This window comes from Pezoporus occidentalis, unplaced genomic scaffold, assembly GCF_034315485.1.
Source record: "Pezoporus occidentalis ecotype Australia unplaced genomic scaffold, CSIRO_AGI_Poc_V1 ctg181, whole genome shotgun sequence".
Taxonomy (NCBI): domain Eukaryota; kingdom Metazoa; phylum Chordata; class Aves; order Psittaciformes; family Psittacidae; genus Pezoporus; species Pezoporus occidentalis.
In genome coordinates this window covers 166,323-184,075 of record NW_026913652.1, presented here as the reverse complement: position 1 = coordinate 184,075, position 17,753 = coordinate 166,323, and the positions used below count along the sequence as shown (strand labels likewise).

Genomic DNA, 17,753 nt, shown 5'->3' with positions numbered 1-17,753 from the left:
ATAGTTTCAAAGTTTTTTGTGCCTAAAGGACTATGGTAGCACAAGGATGAGAAGTTCCACCTCCTGCTCCAGTAGATCAAAAACTTCTCAAGGACTCAACTCTATCATGACACTCACTGCCAAAAAGAATTATCCACAGTGGAATCAGAGTTCCCAAATACCAATTTATTCTGTTTCTGAGCGCTGGTGCTTTGCTAAAGGAGTAAATTTAACCTTTAAGATGCCAAAGAAATTAAAACAGTATCATGGATGGTCTAGATCAAAAATTAAACAAGTTTTATGTGTCTGGTTTCTACCTGCCATGAACAACAAATACCAGGAAGAACAGAAGGCACATGAAGTCTTCCCCGTTCTTTAGCAGTCAAACAGCAAAAAAAGTGCAACCTCAGTATGGAGAACAGGCCCTGGAACCAGTCAGAAATCCTTGACAATCACGAAGAAGGGAAGTGAACCCAGGCCTGCCGTAATGAGACCTTTTCACACCTCTCAAACCACCTTTAGCCATATAAGCCAGAACTGAGGTTACAGCAAGACATGTATAGCAATTCTTGTCTGTATTTGATAAACGTGGTGTGACTGAGCCCAGTAAAAGTCAGGCTTTTATTCCTTTTTGAGAAGTTATGGCATATTAACAAAGTGAGAACGGGGTGGGGGCAACCAAGTTATTAGTTATTCTCAGAGAGATCCACACCTCTGATGAACATCCCTCTGAGATATGTATTTCCAGCATGAGATTAGCTACAGAATTTGAGCTTTGAAGTAAATCACTCAGGCACCTAGACATCTCCTTGCATTAGACATCAGTGCCTCAGCACTTTCAAGGGTGAAAAGAAGGACCTTCAAACAACACTTCTCTTTAAGACCAGCCAGAGATTAACTTTAGACAAAGAGTCACAAAACCTTCCTGAACTAGGAGGAAAAGAAGGCAAGTGATAGGTAATCCACAGACCTACTTCTTTTCAAAGCACAAACCAAGAGCCTTGGAAACAAAATGTTAAATAAAAATAAATAAAAATAAAGTAAAGTAACATGCTGGAATCAATAAAGTAACAAAAGGAATCAATGCCAGCAGTACCCTTTGCAGGGAAAGCAGCAATGTGTGTCCTCGTACATCATGGCTGTTTATATTAAAGACCAGGATAACTCCTTACTACAAAATATTTTTAAGCAGTGGACAATTTAAACAAATGATGTCTAGCGCAGAGTATATTTATGTTCATTGGGAAGCTAACAAATGACAAGAAAAATGGTAAAGAAAGAAAAACGTTGAGTCCTTATTTTGGGAATATCTGTTTTCTTACTGCTTCCCAATAGACTCCATCCCAAGCACTTCAAAGCATTTGGTCCTGTAATATGAACCCTCTCTTCCCTTCCAGTCCCAACAAAAAAACACTTATCAGTGAGATGTTGTATCTGAAGCACCAGCACTTTACAAATGTGTGCAAAGGATACCATTTGGCCCCTCCGCAAATCTCCTGGTAAGGGACAGATCTGAGGCTAGCAGCCAAGGCTGTTCTGTTCCTAGTAGAATGAGCCTTGACATTATCTTCAAGCTGCAGTCCTGACAGGCTTTAGCAGGAGAGTTGCAGTCAGACATTGAGGTATAGCTCTTCTATAGAAAATGTAATCTGCTGGTTTAAAATATCAGAATATTCTAGAAGGACTCAAAAAGTTGTGCTTAATTTCAAATCAACACTGTTTTGCACTGCGCAGAAATAGGTGATTAAGGACTGGAAAGGGAGAAGTGCTAGTAGACTGACTTGGCCAACACTGTGAAACTCTTACTACCATTAAGAATTTGCCCATTTTTTTTTTGTCTAATTAAAATTATCTGTGTGACAAACATGATACTGGTTCTTAAATCTAATCTGCTTTTGAAGTTGAAATCACTGTCACAAAGAAAACAGATATATTTTCCACAACACAAATGATTTTTTTTCAGTATCATCCTTCCATCAATGCTTAAGAGGATTTTTTACAAGAGCTGCAGCAGCACAGATCTATTTTTAGTTACTTCATATATGGACAAAAATAGCTATCCTTAAACAAAAACATATAAACAGAAGTTGTGCAATTCAGTCTGAAGCATTAAAAACAGTCCACACAGATCATTCAGTATTTTTCTTGATGGCAGACTACTCCAAAGCCTGTCAGGATTACATAAAGCTTTTACAGCATTTTTAGTAGCATTTCAAACTCTACTCTTTGCCATTTTAATAAGCAGGATAGTAATAAAAGGCTCTAGACTGACATGATCAGGTCACACACCATTATGTCAAAGGTATTAAGCACTGGATTTGAGATCTTACAATTAGGTCCTAAAAAAAAGCCAGTCTTTGGTGAGCCAGGATGGGCAATTTGCAAAGAGCTTTTAGTCAAAATAAGGTCAGTGCAGTGATACTACTAAGATTTTCCTCGTTCCCCAAACACTATTTTCATTGCATTTAGAAAAAATTACTTTCATGGTTACAAGTGTGCAAAAATACCACTTTCTTAAGTTTCTGTCAAGGTACTACCTAATACTCAACAAGAAGGCTCAGAACTCCCATAAGCAGCTCTTTAGGTTTTCAATTTCCCTTGTGCTTGCAGCTGAGCCCTGCCTCATCTCTCTCATATACAAAACAGAATCTACATCAGATGCAGAGGAGTCCATCAAGCTTTCAATGAAAGTCCCCATGCCCCAAAGAACTATCCTCTCTCTGATCCTCAGCACTTGGCAAGGGCGTTAATCAACAAATGCTGAATCCACATCTGCTTTTGTTGGTACAGATCCAAAGCAATACTCATATCAAAGCACTAACCAAACAAGTCAAAATAAGGTATGAATCCTCCTTATTCTCTAGCATAGCATACATAAAGCTCTTTTTTTTAATATGCTAGACAAAGGTAGCACTTTTATCTACACTGAGAGGCCAGATTTCTGTACAGTTTTACATTTTTCAAACAATCAGTCCATATTTTATATAGCATAGAACAGAGCATGCTAGATAAAACATAAGTAAGGGAAAGTCTGTCTAACCCAACACAAAATCTGGAGACATATGAGGAAGTGCAGGCAACCAAAAGTGCCACATGCAATAAGAATAAGCAAAGGCCACCTTTGTGATCTCCATTCATAAACGTGAAAAGTAAGGGAATTTACATTAATGGAGGTTTCAAGATAGCACTAGCGAATATTCCTCACGTAAGTACTAACTTTGTTTGATATTAATATTTAAAAGCCTGCTGGAGTTTCTCCTTAAGTTTTATCAAGTATTTATGTGTGAATTTTTCAGGGGAAACACCACTGTCAGACATATGAAGCATTTCACTTAGCCCAGAATAGAAAGACATATGGTTCTTCCGTTTTCCAAGAAGGAGAATATTCTCAAATAGTAAGCATATAGTAATGACCAGCAAGGTTGAGAGTTTTCATCTCAGTGACTTAAGACTCATTCTTTATGAGTACAGTGGCCAGAGAACTCTGGATACAAGAGCCTGACTGGCAATTAAACATCCAATTACCATTAGCATGCCCTAATAGGCCTAGGGCTGTCAAGGACAAGACTACCATCATCTTACTCTGAAAAATGTAATCTGGGGACTATAATAATTTGGAATCCTAGAAAAATGGCAAGATGGGCAAAGAAGTCAGAGAAGTAGCATCCAACAGCAGCTTCTGTAGAAGTCACCAATGCCACTGTACTTTACCAGGGACAGCAGGAGGAGAAGGACACAAAGTAATTGCAAGCTATGGCCATTGGCTTAGAAGCACATCCCCTACTTCAGAGCTTTTTGTATCTATGTATACCTCTATCTTGGTATTTTGTATATGTAATCTCATTCTGTCTATGTACCAAACTGACCAGATGTCCTATACATATGTTAGGCACAATGCTAGCTGACATTAACATACACTGCCTCGCCTAGGTCTGTTTATTTGGCCTTGAGGACATGCTAATGCATACATACAGATTCTGGTTACAACTGGTTTCCATCCAGAAAGCTCGGACTGTATGTTTGCACCTGCCTGCAAAATACTGCATAGACAAATCTCTGTATGAAAAGCTGTCTTAGGCAGACACCAACTGATCCAATACATCTAATACTGGAGGGAATGAACTTTCAAATGTGTCTGTGGCTTCTCAAAACTTGTTCTGTTATCTAAGACTTGGTTACAGAAGTTTTATCTGAAGTTTAAAAAACAGGAGATTTTTCATGCCTTGGTACACATTTCAATATTTTTTTTTTGCCATTAAACTACATCTTGGCCTCTCACTTCTAGTCATCACCTCTTGATGTTTGTGATATGAATTAGACAGAATTTCCAATTAGAACAGAAAAGGACATTACATTCCTGCTTGAGGAATTTGTAAATCCAGGATAGAAATACTGTTGTTGAGAGGCAGTAATTTTCCTGGAAAGAATTAAGTACCAAAACTGGTCTCATTTTATTTTTAATTAAGCTAATTTCTTTTTGGCATGTTATTAATGCTAGACAAAAAGCATTAAACATAACGATGTAACATACTGTAACATATTATAACATAATGTAACATAACGTAACATAAACAGTAAAGTTCTCTTAAAATATTCCTTAACTCCTGTAAAATGTGATTTGGGGAACAGTATTGGCATGGTATATAAAAATGAAAGATGTAAATTGTGAAACACTTCAGGTTTCAACTTCACTAGTTGCTGACTTCACTATCTTACCTCCATCAAAACCTGTTAAATTTAACAAAGACACAATTTAAATGTTTTGCTCACCAAACCACTTCACTTAGTAATCATCCTACATTCAAATATCAAAGGTTTCTATCAATCACTTACCTCCCCGGCTGGCAAGGACAATACCATCATAGGAAAATGTCAAGCATGAAGTGTCAGTGCCTGAAGCATGAGCTTGCCTGCAGTGGAATTTCGTGTGTACCTGTTGGTCAAACAAATAAAACATTTGCTTATTTCAAAATGGGACCTTTTTTATTTTTAGCAGTTTGTGTACTACAATACTATCTAAACAGAAAACCCTGCATTTTTACAAGGTACAGAAGCTACTTTTAAAAAGTCATGTATGTTTCAGAACAGGCTTTCATTTTCAAGAATTTTAAGGCAAAAATTGATTTTTTCATAGGTTTGATTATATAGTATTCATTTACACAGCACTAGGGCTCCTGAAAAACTCCCACTAGCACCTAATAAAGGTAGTTGTGCCTGGTTAAGATAAAGATACACTTTAAGACAGTTCTCAACACTCCCCTAAAGCAGGCTGATAGTTATAACAAATACCAAACCGCAATATATAGCCTGGAAAGGACTTAAAAGAAGGACTGGAATAATTTACTTCTGCCAAATTTAATCCTTGCCAAAAATCATGGCCTATATAGTGGAACAAAGCTCAGGTATCTTGAGGATTGTGTTACAATTTAGCTGCAACAAAATTAAAATGTGGGAATAATGTATAATTATTTTCAATTATTTCTATTTTGCCAATAATCCTAAGGAAAGGTAGAAATTACTTCCATGAACTGACTTTGTTTCTTAAGCCACTATTTAGTAAAATCCATAAAAAAATCTATTAGAAAGGGAAGACCTCAATTATGTTTTAGCACTCTGGTAAAATCAAGCTTTCCTATTTCCCAACCAAAACCAGAAGTCACATCTGAAGTACCAAGATGCTTTTCATACACAGGATTGGAAAAAGAAGAGAAAAGACACAAACAGGAATTTGAGACAGGATGACTCCTTTCTTAACACCTAGGAAATTATGCTTCTCATTTTCCCTCTTTTTCGTAACAACACTAGTTCATACAGGTGCAAAATAATGCATCTAAAAATTGCCTCTGCAAACGTAACTGAGCTTCCCAACTGTAAGATGAGGATTAAAACATGGGCTTCCTCATACAGAGGACAAGACAATAAATGAATAACCTTAAAGTCCACGATCTACTATCATGATGAGCAAACCAGAAAAATGTGCATATAAGCATATATTTTCAGTGGAGGGTTTAAACAGCATGCAGTAAGTCAGGTCTAGAACAACAGCCTGAACAGGAAGAGGATCAAATACTGAGCAGCTGCTTAGTGATTACACTCCAATCTATACATAAAATCAGACACAGTTCTATGGAAGAAAAAAGGAGGCTGTGATCACAAAATCAAAACACACACTGAATTACGCTTGCACAGGAATCCTCAGTCACATATCCCGTAATTTTTGACTGTGCACCTTACAGAGCTTCTTTTTATGGGCTATTTTGTATGCAAAAGTTAGTAATTAATGTTGTTTACCCTCTCAATTGTTCTAAATTTGATCCAAAAGCTAGACAAACTTTGTGTGATGACATTAATGACTGCACGCTTTGATGAGCACATTTAGTCAAGTTTTGAGATGAGTCACGTAAGACTGCCCCTCCATAAATAACTCTTCAATAAACAAAGTGGGATTTCCAACACCAAGAAAATGCTTCTTATGGTATTTGGAGATAGAATGTAATAACCTTCATTTAGCCATAATACTTGTTTTGAAATTACTGTCACTTCTAGCCTGTTGTTAACATCCTGCAGAAACTCGTATTAACAGATTTCAGTTTACAACTGCGTGTCTTTGTGAAGTGTTTATAAATACTAAGAAACATATTTTATGCATCCAACTACACAAAATTTTCCAAGCATGTTCTAACATTGTAAGGATAACTGTGAATTGGCTATCAGAAAATAAGATTTTAGCAATATTCTTTAAACACTAACAAGCAATCGTCTGCAAAAGGAATACCATGGACACTTGCAAAAGCATTGTAAGTCATTAATAATAACACCTGAATAAATGATAGAAAGATTACAGTGCAATATTTATCTATTTCAGATAAAAAAAAGAAGATGAAAAGCTTACTTTCTACTCCACAACACTTGTCTACTCAACACTCACAACCCTCTCTGGCAGTGTTACACTGACATAATATTAAGAGCTTTTCATCTTGTTCCACAACTTAATGCAAGGGTGTTTTGGGTTTTTTTCCTCTCATTCTGAATCATTCTGAAATGCCTTTTGTTTTGGATATAAATTAAATTAAAGATTTGGGGTCCAACCAATGTCTTTTATGTTTTATCAACAGAAAACCCAAACACACATAAATAGATAGAAAAAAAAAAAAATCAACTGTTTCATATGGTCAAAGATACTGATTTTACTTATCATGAATTCATGAATCTATTAATCAAACCTAGATTGTATCTTTCAGGAATTAAACAGCTCACTTTAAATATGTTACTCACTAGGGAGCCTTCTCAATAAAGTACCCATACTTTGACAAGTTCTTATCCTTTTTCAGCTGTCTTTAAAAATAATTTTGCTCAGTTTGCCAGTAAAAAGATTGTTTTCCTAACTTTGAGCTCTACAAGCTTGCCCTCCATATATTATTCTCCAAGGGAATATAACCCTGAATTGTAATACTAAATCAAATATTCTACAATGATTGAAGGTTGCTCTAAAAATTATAGAAGGTTGAACAGGAAGGTTTTCCATAGACTGGTAAATGTATGTTGCAATTTTCAAAGAAAATAACATGTTTGGCCTCTGGCCTCCTAACGTTTTTAACAGATGTCTAATCTTGCTAACAAATCAGCAGAAAAAGAATCCTTATCAGAATATTGCTTGCTGGAAAGACATGAAACAACAGAACTAGTACACAACTCAAAAGTTTCATTCAGGAATGGACTGAGAGAGAACTGAAACACTAGATAAAGATGTAAAGGTAATTAGCGCAAAGTGTACCTATATTTCTCCTTGATCACTCCTCTCCTTTTGTTGCAGAGGAGACTGCTATTATGAAGTACTAGTAATGTGCCATAGAAAATTTACCAAGTTCACCAGTCCTTAAAATTTTTATAAAGTTTATTATTTCAGCAAATTCTGCGGTAACACACTATCTTCTGCAACCTGAAGGCTTTCTAGCAATGTAAGCAATTTCTTTCTAACTTTGTCTTAGCACACCTATTTTTGTTAAGCAATTACAGCTGACTGGACTTGTGTGCACCGTCAGTTGAGAGGTAGAAAACATGAAGCACATGTGCGAACGGATGTAGTTGTATGTTTTGCAAAAAAAAACCTCAGGTAACAGATAAATGTCAGGGTTTGCAATATTGCCACAATCGTTCACGTAAAGGATGAAAACTGGAAGATAAAAGGAAACCAGAGGAAGAACAGGGAAGGAGAGGAAGGGGAGAACGTGACTGGAATTTCAGCAATGCATATCTGCACAAAATTCTGTGTGTATTGAAGAGGACCAATATGGTAAGTGAATATGACAGTGGTCACATTAAATGTTTATCACAAATGAATGACATGCAACATGCACATGTGGTTAGAATTCTGCACCACACAACTGTTTTCCTTCTCCAGAATCCTAAACAAAACATTATAGAGAAAGCACAAGACAGAACTCAGTTTGTTCACCTTAAATACCCAAGCCTCATCCATGAGAAAAACAATACGCAACAAGAAATGTCCCAGCCAAAACATTCTTTTTTCTTCTTGTTCCTGACATCTTCAAAACCTTTTTAAAAGCAGAGGCAGTAAATTAAGGAAGACCTTGCAGAAAGTGAGATCTACAGTGATTGCTGTACCAATCTTTCCCTGTATTACAGACATGTAACAAGATTTTACTTATTAGTGTGAACACAATCAACCATGCAACCATAATCATGTCTATAGCAAAAGGAACCCTACCCAATACTGAGTGTGCCACTAACAAAGTGCAATCTACAATGTGCTCCTCTTTAGATATGCTTCCCATACTTGCTTACCAGCTGTTCCCCCTCTTTCACATCAAGGAATGTTTCCAGTGCTCCTTGAGAGATCTGGAAATAGGTATTTATGCTCATTTCAAATATGAGGCAAAAGGGTGGGATTAGCTGGGCAGAGATGCCAGACAGGCAAGTCCTAAACCAGTTTGTCTGTTGGAGATTTAAACTGATGATTTCACCTAACTAAGATACTTTCAGTACAATAATTTAGCTGACACTGACAACAATCCACTGCAAAACTGATAATTTTTAGTAAGCTCTGCCTTTCAAGTTAACACATTATCATGGGCCAGTCTCAAGGTGACAAAGGTATGAGCTAGTAAAGCTGCAAGAAGAAAAGAGACAAACCAGAAGCCTTCTTTTTAGTTACAACAGAGGAAAGCTGTCTGGGTCTTTGTTGAAAGTGATCCCATCACAAGAAACAGCCAACAATCTCAGAGCTGTGATCACAGCTGACAAGACAGACAGGTTCCCACTGCACTAGTTACATGCTCCAAACTGCTGCTTCCGCATCCTCCCTTTGGCCATCTCTACCGAATGAAGTCTATTTGTTTTGCACTCAATTTCAATTCAGAAAAGAAATGTAACTGTAATTTTGGGGGTTAAGAGAGCACTTACAAATTATCAGGTCTACATGTGCCAAATGAATTCAGGATTTCCTCATTTTTTAACCTGAGTAGGCAGTTGCAGGCTATTATCAGATGCTTTCCTTAAAGGTCTGCAAACATGATCCCTGGGCTTTCAACTTACGTGACAGCTCTTCAATACCACTTTCCGTAGTGTAGAAATGGATACAGTTTCAGTAATGACCACACTAAAGCAAAACAACATTAACCTGTGAAATTTGAGGTTCTACTTTTTACATGATTACACCGTTACATGATTTGCTCTTCTCCCTGCCTTTCTAAATTCAAGCGACATGTATCATTAGCAGACCTAAAAGACTCCTTCCCTTCTCTCAATCCTAATTAGCCAATTATGAATACAGTAACCTAACTTTATCTACCATAATCAAGACGTCTGACTGGCAACTGCATTTATTGACCTGTGTGTCCCTTATATTCTCACCTGTTGCAACTAAGTTCTTTTACTGGGTGAGAGATGAATATTCTAGGGGACAAAAGTCTTCAGGATTTCTTCCCTTGCACTGAACAGTCATTCAGCACTCCAATAACTTTTGCATTATTTCATACAGATGCTTTCCTTCTTACTTGCCATTACTGAATGGACAAGAGATTGGGCTTTTCTGCCTTTTTTTTTTTTTTAATATATTCTGCAACTTTTCTTGAGCAATATTTGTGACAGAAAGCCTACGTAACAGAGGAAACAAAAAATAGAAAAGGTAACAGCTATACAGCTCTATGGCTATTTTTAGAGTTTATACAATCTTTAATGTCTTGAAATGAATCATGCATTATACCATAGAACAAAAATAAAAAGTGTTAAATGTTTAGTCACAAAAATGTTGGCCATTTAGCTAATTTTGTTAATTGCCGTTGATATAAAAAGTTGATTTCTATTGAAAGAAAAAAATCTAACATTTAGACACAAGGAAACGAGGCAAGGCACCCAACATAATCGGCTATATGTTGTTTTAGATAAAACAAGGACGCAAGAAGCCTGGCTTGCCTTACAGATATCTCTGAACCACTGCAGAGTGATGAGAAATTCTTTCCTATCTACCCATGCTTCCTTCACAACATAGAGCATGCAATTTCCAAAAATATTGCTAACCACAGAAACGATTTTTTCTTGTTTAAATTAATCAATCAAGACAGATTTTAGAAAACCATTTTAGAAAAAAATGGCTTCTTAGCAGCATTGCTAAATATCTGCCTAATGGTTTGAAAATGAAAGCCCAGCTGAATGTTTGGCTGCACAGTCAAACTTTGTATTTGAGAAAATAATCCATCTTGGCCACAAAACGGATAAATATTGCTAATAAAAATAGCTTCTGGAAACTGTTCAGTTGGCTCCTTTGGGGATTTTTTTTTTTTTATTTTTTTTTACACGGCAAGAGAAAAAAGCACAAAGATGTAAAAGAAACATTCCTTGGTATCTTTTCACACCTTATCTAACCTATACCATACTATCCTAGTATAAATTTATGATTTTCCTCATTTTTACTAGTATAAATATGGGTTCTGTACATAACAAAATTAAAAAACTCCTCAAACACCACCTTTTGTCTCTTTCAAAAATAAACTAATCACATTTAAACTTGCCTAGCTGTTGAAGATTCTTTTGCCTTCCAGAAAAATTAAAATCTGATGTTATTCTGTAAAAATTTAATTAAAAATTTGGTTGATATACTTGAAATTTAGTTCACAAGTCCAACAAGTCCACAAGCTTGCTTCAAACTTATCTATGCTAATATAGGTAAGAAAAATACGTTGAAAAAAATTGCTAAAACATGTATATTCCAACAAGATGGTTGTATTTCTCTAAGAAATTAATAGTCACTTTTACTACACTTCTTGTAATATAGTGAGCTATTGTTTTTTTCTACATTATCTCATTTTTCTCAAAAAAATGTAATGCAAACTTTATGCCATATATTATCAGCACTTGTGGAAGGTGAGGGATATGCACTGTTTTAATAATCAATATGTTGCTACTAATCTGCAAGACCCAGTTGCTAACTGCCCCCAGTTTCAGTTACCTTTAACTCAGAATTTTCACCTGAAGAGTTTAGCAACTTCAGGATTAGGCCCTAGAGTTATATATGAGAAAAACAGAAAAGTAAGAAGCTGGTTTAGAAAACAGTAACAGTAATTCAAGCAAGCTTTATTTTCTTTTCAAAAAATATTCTTATTTCCATTTCATGATTCTTTGTCATTGCTTATTTTTTTCTCCTCACATTTTATATAACTGACTACCTAAATATATTACTGACTACGCAAATATACAAAAAGGAATATACACTTGCAAGCAAAAAACTGGCAAAGGAAAAAAAATTCAATAATTGTTTACAAGTAGTTTATATTAACTGAACACAGTGATCCACAGGGAAAAGAAATAAATTTCCACTGGCTTCAGAATTTGTAAACTCAAGTTTATCAACAGTCACCTATGCATTACGTACAGTGAAAAATCTTGTTAGTATCTTTTAGAAAAATGTTGCTTGCATTCCAATAATGAGATTCCTGAATATATTTCAAACATGTATTGTTTTTAAGATTAGTTTTCTTTTTAACAGATTGTAAAAATGGATTACTGTTTGAATAAGAGAGGACTGAATTCCTTTGTTTTGAATTACTGTCATTAAAATGATTAACCTCTTTCATTTCATGTAAGTAATAATTTGATTTTGAAAGCCATGGTATTGTAAAATGTCCTGATCAATACCCAAGAATCCCCCAAATGGGCTTTAGCATCTACAAAACAAATTTGTCTGTGAGGAGTACAGACGTGTTACAAAATATTTAGCCTTTTCTACTGCTAATGTTGCTTCAAAATCCTCTTTCATCTTCTCTTCCTATTTCCATTGTTTACGATACTCTGTAGCACCTGTCCTGACTAAATCCTCTTTTATCACTAGCACCTCTAAAATTCTTCTCCATCTAACAAGAAGATTCCTTATTTCCCAATTTTCTCATTCCAGCCTTCCAGGTTCATTTCAGCACAGTATTTCACACTCATGCCTGGCAACTTCATATTTCTTCTAAGTCAGCAGTAGTATCTTCAGAGCATAGGGAGATAAACGAATTGCTCTTTGTAAAAGTCATATCTCAGATGCCTCATTTGCATCATCCGCTTTTCACTAAATAGCTACATGTTTCTTTCTCTCCATTACTCTTTTCCACACTTCAGCCTTTTCATCCAATACAGCATTCTCCTCCACCCTCATTCCAGTGATCCTTCCTAAACAGCCCTGTGAAAAGGCATCTGATTTCTACTGCCTTTTTCATTGTTTTATGAGGTCCAATATCTCACATACATGATCATACTGGATACTTCCAGAAGATGTCATTCTTTGTATGAGAACTTGCATGGTACTTTCTAATTTGGCCATCCTAACCCAACCTGAATAAAATGCATTACACTTAAAATTAAGTACAAATTAAGTTTTAGCACTGACTGCCGGTGGCTGCTTTAAGCACAAAACAGTTACAAGTCAAATCTGGAAGTGATATATATACACAGTAAAAAGTGAAATAGTAACCATAAATGCGTATTTTTAAAGCCCTACACACTGCTTAATCTTAATTAAAATTACATACAGTGAAATCTAAGAGTACCTTGTTCAAATTACTAGGGCTTAGAATGAAAATACACATTCAGAAATTCTATTAAACTAGAATTTCATTATACATTTGTGGGCATACTTCAATACAGACAGAAACACTATATATGTATTTATGCATAATGTGTGAAATACAAAGGTAGTCATATCCAACTCCAAATGTAGTTCTCTATCTCATGAGAAATGTAGAACTTGGCTCAAGGAAGGCAGCTGTTCCACGGATGTATCTGATTTCAGTCTGTGTAGTATCACTGTAGTCATACATTAAATAAAACACAGCTGGACAATGCTCCACCTATTTCGCCATCCCCTCTGCTAACTATTTAGCACTAACATCTGTTGAAAACAAATTTTACAAATTAGGGAGAAGCCCTAGTTTTGGCTGGGATAGAGTTAATTTTCTTGTCATTGATAAACCCAGACTCAAAAATAACTTCTTTGGTTTATAATCATATTATGAATTTTCTACAAACTCGAGGCAAACTTTCTTAATTAGACCTTACAAGAGGCTCTTTATAAACTGAGTGCAGTCTGTAGTATACTATGTTCAACTATTTAGCCAAATTTAAAACTATATCCTCAAGGAAGTTCACCTTTTAATGGATGCACCCATGAAAAAACTATTCTCTATGTAGAAACAGTTTGTCCTTTATCAGACTTCCTCTGAGCCAGGTGTTTGTAACCTAGTGTTCCATACAAAAACTACGCTTCATTATTTTTTTAAGCTTATCAATTTTAACAGATTCACAGATTTTTTTCTGTATTAAAAATGAGTATATTTCTTAATGCCATAAAACTGACCACATTTCAAAATAAATCGTAATTACTTTTTTGTCAGTGTCTCTTTTGTAAATTTATTTTTTTCCAAATTAAACATTTATGACAAAGGTAGTGCACAAACTCTGCACAGCATTAAACAGTCAGTTTCTTGGGCCAGTACTCACTTTCTGATAGTGGTCAGTGACACAGGAAGATATGAAAACCCCAGAATTCTCAAATGGTAAGAATTTGTTACCTCTTTTCTACATTAGACCTCTGGAACAGTTTGAAATTTGGTAATATTTAAAATGAAGGAAGAAAAAAAAAAAAAGAAGTTTTCTCTGCTATAGTAATAAGAAAAATTGAAAGGTGAAACACAAAATATACTTCAAAAGCCTAAAAATTCTAAATAATTTTTAGTTTTTATTTTGCACTGTCTGAAATGACCATTTCATTAAAACACCCCACTTCTAATTTCCTTTATTAAAAAAAAAAAAAAAAACACAAACCTCAAAACCCACTCCAGATGGCTCATAGTACACTCTTTTCTAAAATTCCCTTCACATTATTCTTTAAGAATACACCAAAATAGAAAGCTTTCTGAAATTTATGAAATGATGAAAAAAGCGAAGCCTGCAAGAGATACATCCAAATATGACACACTGGAAGGGGCAAAGGTCCCATAAATTAACCCAAGAGATAAGAGCAAGCAGCTGTGGACAGAAAGCAGCTAATTTTCACTCAGAATGTTCCACAGATCAGAAGTCACTATTTTCTACTTTCTTTGTTCTTAAATAAATCCACTTTATCAATCTGTAACAGTTTTCCTTTCATAAGTATCTTAAAATATGGGAGTTTTAGTCTTCTCTAATAAAACAAAGTTAATGACTAAGAGTTGTACAGAAATATACTTTTCATTGCTTTTACAAAATTCACAGCATAAACTTGCTGTTCATCTCCTCAACACCGTCAAAGAAGAGTGACATACTATGAATCACAATGAGAACCATTTGGACACAGAACTAGCTTCCTAATTCACACACCAAGCACAAAATTCTTTTTGTAATTTACAAATGCTATCAGACCAATGAAGTGTTCATTTTGCTTGAGCAGTGCATATACTATAGTATCTAAAAGCTATTTTTCTGATAAGCCAGATTACTCTGAAGGTCAGATCTTGTTAGAACAAAATGTAGCTTCTGTACTTTTTAACTTTTTGCCTTGGCATGAAAGGAAAATTTACTCTAAAATAACAAAGCTAATTCAAAAATGCTCTTCTATTTATGTTTCATTAGGTTTTCATTATTTTATTTTTCCATTTCTGTAACAGTATTACTTTTACATTAAGAACATTATAGTGCTAATAAAGCCAATCATGTTGGTATAATGCTTACTCCTTTCTTTTCAAATTGTAATTTTAAAATTATTTCTGTAATCTCTACTGTTATTTTTCTATACAGTAAATCAGAGAAAGATATGAAGTCCTTGCAGGATAATCCTTTTTCCAAAGTAAAATCCTTTATGCTATTTTCATTGGGATGTGACAAGACTTCAAGATTTAGAATTGCCTTTCATCGCTATATTAGATAGTGCAAACATTTAGATAGTTCGTAACTATAAACTGTTTATTACATAAGAGAGAAATGCACTTAGAAATACAGCAGGGCATGTTTTATCTTAGCATATGATTGTCAGATTTTTTATGCAGCCAGTTTCAGGGTACAGAGTGATGTGCTGGCTAAACCAGATGTATACAAAAAGGAATAATGTATGAATCTGTTAATATTTGCTGCTGGCAAGCTTGTGTATGATTTCCAGTTTCTGGAGCAGAGGTCTGGCACATATACATATGGAATGAAAGGGTAAGATAATATGGATATGGAAAACTCACCTTAAGTTTGAAAGGGGAATATAGTGTATTTGGATATCCTTCATCTTATATTTACACAAGAAGTTTCCAGATGTAGCCAGACTGCCCTCTTCAAAGCATAAAGCATGTTACAAACTTTGGGGAAAATTGGAAGATATGCCTGCTGTTTAACTGTAGTAGTGATATTCAGCAAATTTAAGAATAGTTGCTGCAAATTGTTGCTATTAAATATTGACATTTCCATAGAATAATTTTAATACTATGAAGATATCAATATAAATGCTGAATTCTACGTAAGCAAAACAAACAAAAAAAAATCCAAACAGACAAGTGAATACTCTGTGGCCAAAATAAAGAATAAAATCTAGCTGTTATGAAAGAGCATAATCCCATATTGCTGTGATAGATCAGATGTCAAAGACACACTATGATCTTTGCTTGGTAAAAAAAATGCATGCACACTAGTAAAGCTTTATGGTAGACAGACATAAAAGACATGCATTTCAAGGAACCCTGTAACTGTGCAAAGATCCAAAAATCTCATCTTCCCAAAGCATGGGTATAAAGTCCTCAAAGGACCTTCCAATTAAGGGAGAAAATATTTATAGCAAATTGCAGACCTTACTACTATTTTTTATTACTCTACCTTGGAAGCATCAGCTGTAAAATCCATCAAGAACAGCAAAATAAAGTTTACTGAAAAATTTCCAAATAAGATTCCCATTCCAAAACAAAAGACCCTATTTAGGGAAAAGAAGACAAGTATCTTACACAATCTTTCTGCATTACCTCAATCTCTGTCCTGAGTTGTACAGTATTTCTTCAAAACAGCTTGAATATTTGTAAAATTTTTCAACTCTGAAAACTCTACCTAAAACTTCATACTACTCATCACAAAACTAAAGCTTACAAAAAACCCTTTCAAAGCAAACAATCACTAAATATAGAAACCTTACATCTATAAACCGTGCAATTATTTGGAAAATACTTTTAACATGAGCATTTGTAATTTATAAAAATGTACAGAGCTTAAACCTGTTTAACTTCAGCGCATACTGTTACATCACACTTCTTCCACTTATATTCTGAGGGCAGGGTAGCTTAAGGGCATGTGGAGAACAGGTTATTGGAATTCTCATTTTATGACCTCACTTTTGGCAATATTCATGTGGGCACTATATTAGTATAGTGTTGGACTTCATTATCTTTGTGCATTTTAAATCTGTAAAATCACTTTTTGGCTAAGTAATTTTAAACTGATCAAAATACATAAATTATTCTAGAAATTTAAAGTCCAAGTAAGGTTTTTAAAAACAGTATTAGATGCTCAGTTTTGAGCAGGAAATAGCTGAAGAACGGAGTTAAACATGCCAATAGGTGTTTTATGAAACAAGAAACTAAAAGAAAAAAATAAATAAATAAAAAATTTATCACTAGCTAAATATATATATGTATCTTTCCCTGAGCACTGAATCAAGTTGTGTTCAGTGAGAACGATATGCTGAAAATCATAACACACTGCATCTTTCCTATTCAGACATACACTATGTTAAAAGATAACTTATTACAGATACATCTGCCAAAGCTAATTTTTTACTGCTTACAGTGTAGCCATTAGACAGCTAAAAGGTTATAAAACTTACTCAGGCTTTTTAAGCAGACCCCATTTAATATCGGGGGGGGGGACACAAACAAAACCAAACAACAAAAAATCTCCAACAAACCAACAGACAAGATTCTGGGTGTAAGAATTATTTTCTTAAAGGCATTTAAAAGACATCACCACTCCTTAAAAACTCTTCCTCCCCAACACCCTTATCAGCATTTTTGTATCAGAGCTGCAATGATGTATTGTAAAATGCGATCTATGAAACTGGGAAACATGATTAGGCTGCCATATGCAGGGAAGTTGTTTATACAGTCCTGCGCTGAACACACCCAGGAATAACTGCAGGGAAAATTCACGTAACACATAGCCTCATCAGGTGGTTTTGGAAGATTAAGCAAGGAAAGTTTAGCTTTCTCACCCTAATAAATCTTTGGAATCGGCGTAAAACATCTTGACCCTTTCCTGTTTAGTGTGGAAAATGAGGG

At 34.9% G+C, this 17,753-nt stretch overlaps 1 protein-coding gene across 1 annotated transcript in view; it reads right to left on the bottom strand.

The window, feature by feature from the left end:
- Positions 1 to 17,753, bottom strand: part of WDR70 (WD repeat domain 70) — a 101,742-nt gene that overhangs the window by 28,596 nt on the left and 55,393 nt on the right. Inside the window, exon 11 of the mRNA XM_062615426.1 lies at positions 4,813 to 4,912. Within this exon, the coding sequence (XP_062471410.1) occupies positions 4,813 to 4,912 (100 nt within the window). The remainder of the gene's footprint in view (positions 1 to 4,812; positions 4,913 to 17,753) is intronic.